At 50.0% G+C, this 8,198-nt stretch overlaps 4 protein-coding genes across 4 annotated transcripts; 1 reads left to right on the forward strand and 3 right to left on the reverse strand.

The window, feature by feature from the left end:
• Positions 1-2,103: 2,103 nt before the first annotated feature.
• BGZ61DRAFT_542312 (uncharacterized protein) lies at positions 2,104-2,957 on the reverse strand (the record flags this gene model as incomplete). The annotated part of the gene is made up of 2 exons (XM_046255170.1): positions 2,104-2,713; positions 2,776-2,957. 2 exons carry the CDS (start codon positions 2,955-2,957, stop codon positions 2,104-2,106), a joined length of 792 nt encoding a protein of 263 aa, XP_046093246.1.
• Positions 2,958-3,263: 306 nt separating this feature from the next.
• BGZ61DRAFT_546897 (uncharacterized protein) lies at positions 3,264-4,731 on the reverse strand (the record flags this gene model as incomplete). Its single annotated transcript, XM_046255345.1, has 4 exons — positions 3,264-3,851; positions 3,908-4,070; positions 4,122-4,341; positions 4,435-4,731. 4 exons carry the CDS (start codon positions 4,729-4,731, stop codon positions 3,689-3,691), a joined length of 843 nt encoding a protein of 280 aa, XP_046093247.1. The 3' UTR covers positions 3,264-3,688.
• Positions 4,732-5,479: 748 nt separating this feature from the next.
• Positions 5,480-6,169, forward strand: BGZ61DRAFT_487966 (putative glutathione S-transferase; the record flags this gene model as incomplete). The annotated part of the gene is made up of 1 exon (XM_046250052.1): positions 5,480-6,169. The coding sequence occupies one exon, from the start codon at positions 5,480-5,482 to the stop codon at positions 6,167-6,169; it is 690 nt and encodes a 229-aa protein (XP_046093248.1).
• A 456-nt stretch (positions 6,170-6,625) lies between these two features.
• BGZ61DRAFT_376093 (uncharacterized protein) lies at positions 6,626-7,456 on the reverse strand (the record flags this gene model as incomplete). The annotated part of the gene is made up of 2 exons (XM_046242468.1): positions 6,626-6,691; positions 6,743-7,456. 2 exons carry the CDS (start codon positions 7,454-7,456, stop codon positions 6,626-6,628), a joined length of 780 nt encoding a protein of 259 aa, XP_046093249.1.
• Between the last annotated feature and the right edge of the window lie 742 nt (positions 7,457-8,198).

Genomic DNA, 8,198 nt, shown 5'->3' on the forward strand with positions numbered 1-8,198 from the left:
GTGCCTCTGCACCCTCTACCGGCACGTAACCCAATAATCCCAAACAAAGCAGCTTGTTGCGTGGCTCCAGAAAGAACTACGATACCTAACCACTATGGCTGGAAAAAAATTGATAAAGCACACTATGCCTCCCTACAGCACTAGGATCCGAAGAATGGATGGTTACAAAGCAGATGCCTGGCAATCTCGGTCGGGTCTTCCTTCTTGTCAAAGGGCATAACAGCAGCAGCATCTGCTGGAGTGTGTGCTCCTCTTCTACCTATTGACAAAGTGGCATGCAACACTTCTTACGACTCGGCAGAAGAAGTTGCAGGGGTGCTCTAGTTGTGGAAGTATTGGTGAATGTGGGGGTGCTGAGTCGCTGGGTCGAAATTTTGGAGACGTAGCAAGTGCATACTTGTGGTGGAAAGGGTGATCATGCTTTAGATACACAATACACGGGACCCTCACGTTGAACAAACTCAGGGACCCCCCCTTAACACTAAGTCAACTTATTATACATACTACAATACTGCTCTAGGTGTTCCTTTCTCCTACCACCTTATTCTCCCTCTATCGTCGGTTTAGATCAGCCTATAGTATATAGTATAAGAGTCTTATTTAAGTAACAGATATATTTAATACTATTATATGCTAATTTTATTAGCTAATCTATAATATAGATAATAGCTATTTAAAGGATAAATTAACTTGCCACGGGTCAGGGCCCATATCCTTGCGGCTGTGCCGCAAGACGTACGAGGCTCGTGCGCGCTAGGGACGGGAAATCGTTCCACAGCTCAGGCGCATTTGGGAACTTCTTTCTTTCTTCTTCATCTTTGATGTAAATAGCATCCTGGACTAGATAGCTGGAATCCAGCTACTAGAGGCCGTTCACACCCTCAGCCTCGCTAGCATCATCCATGCTTACGTCATCGTCGGAAGAGAAGTCGGCAAAGTTATCTGACTCGTGGGCAGACCGCTTGTCGTTGGAGGTAGTAGCAGATATCGCAAAAGAGTCGTTAGCAGGGCGAAAGAGAAGAGATGGAGATTCGACAGAAACACAAGCTTTAAGACAGTCAGCATCAAAGGCACAAGAGCCAAAGGGCAGAAGGCAGGGCACTTACTAGGCAGGGGCTGCTGGATTTAAGAGATAAAGAAGAAAGAAAGAAAAGGAAGCGTAAAGGAAGGAAAGGACGGTTTAAGAAGGCGACAGCCGGGGCTGCCGGCCTCAGGCAAAGCAAATACCGACAGTAATTCACCCCCGATCCGCGCACACAACACGCGGACTGGAGGCAGTCAGGCAACAGCCCGATCGCAAGAGGAACACACCAAGCGGACCGATCGAACACCGACACAGACTCTGGGGCGCGACGCCGGGCCACTGGCCCCGCACCCTGCGAACTCGGAACCCCGAGACCGACACGGAGGCTAGCTCCACCGAGGGACCAGCGCACACTGGTCACATACAGACTCAACTACCCGCGAACATACCGATAACCAAGCGCCTCATGCGCGACCTCAGCAACCCAAGCGGAGGGACGGATTGCCCTAGAGCACTTTGACTACCAGTGTAGTCAGTCTTGGACCAGGCAAGCGAAGTCGATAGACGAGCCCAATACGAAGAGAAAGCAAGCTGTGAGAGCAGCGGACACGGATATAGAGAGTAGAGGTTTTCCCCTATTAGGGCTTTTCCCTATTAGGGCTTTTTTCCAGACTAGTAGACGAGAGATGTACTATAGGCTTAGCTTAAGTAGGATAGTGTAAATTTCAATCAATCAATCAATCAAGGTAGCCCGCTCGCTTGTCTGGCCCACCCGCTCGCTTATCATGTATATTAAGTGTTGGATTGTGACCCTGTATTACGAAACCTCTGATAGATTGATATCCTGATTACAGTTATAGGTGGCGAGGTTGACATGATAGGTGGCGAGGTTGATAGGAAAAACCCCTCATAGAAAAGAGGGGGCCGGGGGCATCCTAGATAAAGGAAAGAATGAGCTTCTTGAAAAATAACACTCTATTGAAGATTATCCCTTGGATTGAATGTGCCGTACGCTATCCAACATTAAGCTAACTGAATTTTTACTGCGCAAGTACGATCCTATACTTGCGAACCAAGACTCATCCGCCAAAGGTTTCGCCTCCATTCTCGAGATACTCCGTCTCAGCTGTCGTCGGCTCACGGCCCATCGCTTTGTTCCGGTGCGGATATCGCCCAAACTGTTGGATAATATCACGGTGCTTCTTTTCGAACGCCACATTGGTCTCTGCCATGCCCTTGGCCGCCTTCACATTGCGCTGGATCACCTCCCTCGCCCGCTTCTCTAAATCATCCGCTTCCGGCGACACCAGTCCCTCGGCAAGCGATAATACATCCTTCTCGAGCAGGATGTACTCCTCAACTGCCTTGTCGTGGGCAGAAAGTGACTCTGAGTGCATGAGAGGCATGTAGAACCAGCTGCGGTAGGCGAAATTCCACCGGATCCTAGGGTTCTGATCCGGCAAGCCTTGTTCGATGGCTTCCAAGGACACCTGCTGTGCGATGGGGTCAAAGAACTTGAATACAATCTTTGATTGCTCGCCTCGGTAGCAATTCCGCGGGATCTGATCAAGCAGAATAACAAGGCTCAGCCAATCAAGCGGTTCGCGTGGTTGAGCGGCTCTCAGCACGTCAGCACCCGTCGTGGCTCCAGACTCGCGGATCGCTTCAAGCGCGGGGGCGAAACGGTCCCTGGATACAAATGTGAGCAATTCAGTCCTATTCCTGGGCTGTGGGAGTAGAATTCCACTTACAAACACATATTGTCGAGTTCTTTCCCACCCATGTACCACCGCCGGCTATGATCCGCCGTCGGCATGATAAAATCCTCCTCATTCTCAAGATGCTCGTACCAGAACTCTCGAAGGCCCTGGAGAAGGGCCGGCGTTAAGTACTGCTCGAGGAGTCCCCAATTCTTCTGCCCCTGAGAAGCCATCTTGCTGCAAACCTGTGTAGCCGAACTGAAGGCTACGGAACTTGATGGGTGTTGTCTGTGAGACGGTACGGTTGCAACACGTGCTGTAGGGGGTTTTGCCAATCGAAAGATGGCACCTTGAGAACCTGGGTCTCTGTTCAGTGCCGGAATCCACGAGATGGGGACGGCGATGAGGGAAACCAACGTGTTAAGCGCCGTGCTGTGCAGTGAAGGGGGCCTGACGCCTTCAGGAGAGTGCTCGTAGCCATTGATCACCAAGAAGAGCCGGATCCTTACCTGAGATACACCCTCGATGCTAGAAACGCCGGCTAGGCTTCGAGTGAGATGGGTTTGATATGGGTGTGAGAAAGCACAATTGACAACCGTGGCACTCTGGGGGGGTGGCCTACTACCCGTTTATTGATGTGTCGGGCAAGCCCACATACGAACTAACTTGGCTGTCACAGGGGCTATGGAGTACGGAGGTACAGAGTTCGCTGTATCAATCTCGGCTCTCTCCAGCCCCGACTACCGATCCCACACTAACCCCTCCCAGCCCGTCGCTTCTGTGTTCGGACTCAGAAATGACTAAGCCCACGAATGTGTCCCTCTTCAACCATGCTAGATTCGTAAAATGTCTTGCAAATGGGGATACACCCCTTGTGAAAGTTGGACTGTTTCTCATTTAGGTGAACCTTCACCTCATTTCTATGTAAACTTGCAACGATCCTTCCATCCTTTTCGATACCAGGTTAGATATTCGACGCAACGGCTTGTGAAGCGCCTGACAATTCCTCAATGGGGTGCTTCTTCAAAAAGTCTTCAAACGTCACTCGTTTGAGCTCAGGATACCGGGGGTGGTCAATGTCTACCTCCAAGTACGTCTGCCCATTAGTGCAGTAGTATTGATAGAACCTGCAAGTATTCCATTAGCTATAGGTCATATTATTACCCTAAAGTAGAACACCTACAGTGGAAGGTAGCTGAAGACGTTTCGCGGGTCGGCCTTCCGCTTTTGAAGCATCGTCTTGTGTAAGTCGTCCATAGTTCCAAGATTGTTCAAGCTGACTTTCTTGCCGTAAACGGCCTCCAGAGTTTCGGCAATTTGGCGAATGCTCTTCTTATCACCAAGAACTACAAGGGATTAGACTCTGTTGAGGACATCACATTGTCGTGGTGACTTACATTTCTGGACCCCGACAGCGCCCTCGTCCAGAGCTACTGCTGCCACAAATTCAGACGCGTTGGCGTAAGTAGTCGACTCCCAGGTTTCATCACCGGAGCCCCAGTAGGAAAACGTGGCCGAGTCCGGATTCCAAGCTCCAAAGAAGCGACTCCAAAACGTTTCCATGAAAACGCCGATGAGGACATGGACACCCTTGATTGTCTTCGTACCCAGATACTCCTTGATGTGCTTCATCGGGTCCTTGGCAGGAAGCTGACCGTACTCGAGCTTGGTGAAGTCAAGGCTAAAGTCGCTGGCGAGGTAGCGACGGACACCCTCCGCTTCACAAGCATCGATCAACAGCTTCTGCCCTTCTGTCATGAGGCTGTCATTGCCAAGGTAGCAGCAGATGACGACATCTGATGTTTTAGCGAACGAGTGCAGCGCGTGGGTGTCGGTGGATTCACCCTTCGTTACGTGAACGCGGGGTGAAGATCGAATCGAAGCGGGCAATTTCGTCGGATCTCGGCAAAGGCCGCGGACGGAAACTGTGGGATTTTTCAACAAATTGGTGACAACATTGCGGGCAAATTTGCCAGTGATGCCAGCGACGCCAACGGTAAGAGTCATGTTTGGATGCGAGAGTTGTATAACCAAAAGACGGTGACAATGGAAAGCGTATAAGACATTAGAAACGACCCTATTTCCCCCTTTTATCACTAATGCATAGCATGGTTATTGCTGCGATAACCGACCTTGGGTGACCGAAATATTCCATGAATGGAAAACACTTCGTAATCCCTCGCGCATCGGTGTATCTCAGAGTCCGATAGGCCCTCGTGGGTGGACCTGTTCCGGTATGTGCAAGCCCAACGGGGAAACAGACGAGGAGGTATCAATGCAATAATCGCAAAATGACACAAAAAACCACAAAGGCCCACATAATCTCGGCCTTCGCTGCTAGTCAACAACCTCAGGAAACAGCGAGCCTGAATGGGGGTAGTTTTGAGGCTGCAGGTCGGTCTTGGCGTTCACCGAAACCCCGAGCTGTAGACGTTCTGATTGGTCAGAATGCACCAACAATGGCTTGATACAAGAGTGTCGGCTCTCGGCCAAGCCGTGCTAGCCGCATGACCGTGGATCAACAGAGCTAACAAAGTCTAGAGGGGAAGCAACATGGTGAAAAGGAGTTGACGTAAGCTTGACATTTGTGATCAGCATCATTCAATTCTTCGTACAGGGTTGTCCTTATATCTGTCATGATGTCGGGTCTTCAGGACGATTGATCACATTGCAGTATTGTCAATTGATCTCTCTTGAGTCTTACTTACCTTGACGGATATACGTGAAGCAACCGAACTACTCCCACCGGCTGGATATGGATCAATTAAAACCTCTTGTTTTCTGGAGCCACGTCCACGGCCCTAACCCTTGGAAGGTGGCTGTGGTACTCGAAGATCTAAAAGTTCCATACGAGACCAAATTCATTCAATTCCCCGAAATGAAACAGCCCCCCTACGAGAAGATTAACATCAATGGGCGTGTTCCGGCTATTGAGGACCCCAACACAGGGATCACTCTTTGGGAATCAGGCGCTATTCTCGAGTACCTGGTTGAAACCTACGACAAAGCGAAGACAATTAGTTTCGCACCTGGCACTTCCGACTATTTCCAAGCCAAGCAGTTCCTACATTTCCAAATGTCTGGACAAGGGCCATACTTTGGCCAAGCGCTGTGGTTCCACAGGTATCATTCTGAAGAGGTTCATAGCGCGAAGGAACGGTATCTGAAGGAAGTTCGCAGAGTTTGCGACGTACTGAACCGATATCTGGATGGACGTGAATACTTGGTTGGTGGAAAATTCAGTTATGCGGATGTTGCGTTCATTCCATGGTTCAAGCTTGCCTTTGTCTCTTGGTATGACACCACCACCCCCGGCGTGTTTGCGGACAAAATCCAATTGGGGGATAATTTCCCACACGTGGCTGCTTGGCTGAGCAGACTCGAGCAGAGGCCATCTGTCGCGAAGACTTTTCAAGATATTAGAGCTGGACTTTTGACAAAGTAATGAAATGTTTGCTTCCATAAGATCATGATTTGACTACATATCATCTCAGCTTAATCAGGGATCATTTCAAGTCCGGGATTTTGCTAGCAGGTTCTAGAATGAGCTGCCTCTTACTGATGTTTAAGGGCAGAATTTCGGTTAGGGTACATGTTGGGACTCGTGGATGCCAACACCGGTAGCTTGGAAACGAGAGATCGGTTTGCACAAGTAACCGACCATCAGGTAGCCAGCATAACAACGACGTAATTTGAATAATCTAAGGAACAATGGCAATGGATTTTATTTTCTATGCAGCGTCTTCAGCCAACCTTGTTTTCATTTCCAAGCTTGCGATAGAATAAAAGCGGTGGACGCTGTGTCGCTAACAGAGGTTTCTCCCGGCTGCAACCTCATGGTCTAGAGTGCATAAACGTACCCCATGCAGTTATGACATTACAGCACATGCATTTTCTTCCTTTAGTATATTCCCGGAATCAAACGGTATGGCACGCGTTTCTTAATAACTTTCCATTGCTCACCATACTGATATTTCGGTTAGTTAGAACCTGAAGGGGTAAGGATTCGATGACGTACTCTTTCTGAGAGATATGTATCGAGGACAGGAACGCCTCGGGATACGAAGTCGTAGAAGAAAAACGAAAAGACGGCAAGCCCCCACGGCCAGCCTGCAGAAGTAAACGCGTATGCAGCGCGCCAGATGGTGTAACCACCGTAGTTGATGTGCCTTGCGAGTGAGAATAGTCCATTGGCGTAAGGCTTGCCTTTATTGGCCGGGTTCTTCTTGAAGTATGTGCGCTGCAGTTCCGAAATCATCTCGGTCAAGAGACCTATCGTGTAAAATCCGAGACCAAACAGCACCAATGGAGATTGGGCGATACCGGTCAGCGTCTCCGAGGCTGGCCTTTGCGAGGTGGCAGTCCAGACAGAGAATACGGCATTCAGGGAGTTGAAAACGGTATTGAAGAATGCGATGAGGAATGCTGATGACGGCAGCATGTCCTGCTCCGAGACGATGAGTAGGGTCAGAATCTGTTTGAGGCTGCTGCCACAAGCCATCAACGAGATTGCACCGAAGTAAGGCTGGAGTTGGGTGGTTGCAGCATTGACAATCCGTCCACGGTCCACTGCGCGCCCACCAAGTAGCTCTATCAACCTGGGGGCCCAGCCTCGTTGAAGAAGGCCATATTGGAGAAAGGCATCAGCGGCACGAAGTCCGACAAAAATAGATGTGCCAAGAAGATTGAAATGCTTGACGCGGGACACGTTGTCCTGGAGCTGCTTTGCCATGGCGACCAAAAGTGGCGGCACTCGAATGTCGGTGTATTGTGGAAGCAATAGTTGAAGACTTGATAGCCCGGTTAATGAGCACTGGATACGTGTGCAGTGTTGAACGGGACTTGAAATATGATGGCGACTCCACTGAGCATGGCCGAGACTATGTGCTTTTTGAGTGATACCCTCAACATATTGTAACGAGAGACACATTGATACATCGGTCTTTGTCGGTGTCCGAGAAGCGCTGCTGGGTAATGATCTTCACCGCATCCGGGTAGTTTTCAATGCCGACAATGTCGATACCGCCTGAGCATTCATTCTCAAGTCTGCCTGCAACCGGCCCGAATGCGACGACCAGGTCAGTGCTGCCACTGTGAACACGTCTAATTTTTCTGCCTTTACGTACTTCCGATTGCCTTGCCTGACTGATACTGGGCCGCAGTGTATCCGTATTATGGTCTAGGGTAAAGTTCAGTCGAGGCCGACGCGAGGCGCGAGAGCCGAGATGCTTCAGAGGCATTCGCCAATTCCCCATTCCCCACCTGCAGTGACATCAAGCAACGGAGCTTTGCCTCTCGCGGATGTAGGCGGTCTTGGCGTTCCCCGAATCGCCGACTGTGGGATCTAATTTGTAAGCTAGCGTCGACGTAGGTTAGCGACTGAACGAGGGTACAAGTGGGCTCTTCAAAGCCGATGATCCAGATCCAGAACACTAGCGTACCTCGCCGTCTTGGCATTCCCCGATGACCCGATC

The sequence above is a fragment of the Ilyonectria robusta genome (assembly GCF_021365365.1).
Source record: "Ilyonectria robusta strain PMI_751 chromosome Unknown BGZ61scaffold_110, whole genome shotgun sequence".
NCBI classification, from domain to species: domain Eukaryota; kingdom Fungi; phylum Ascomycota; class Sordariomycetes; order Hypocreales; family Nectriaceae; genus Ilyonectria; species Ilyonectria robusta.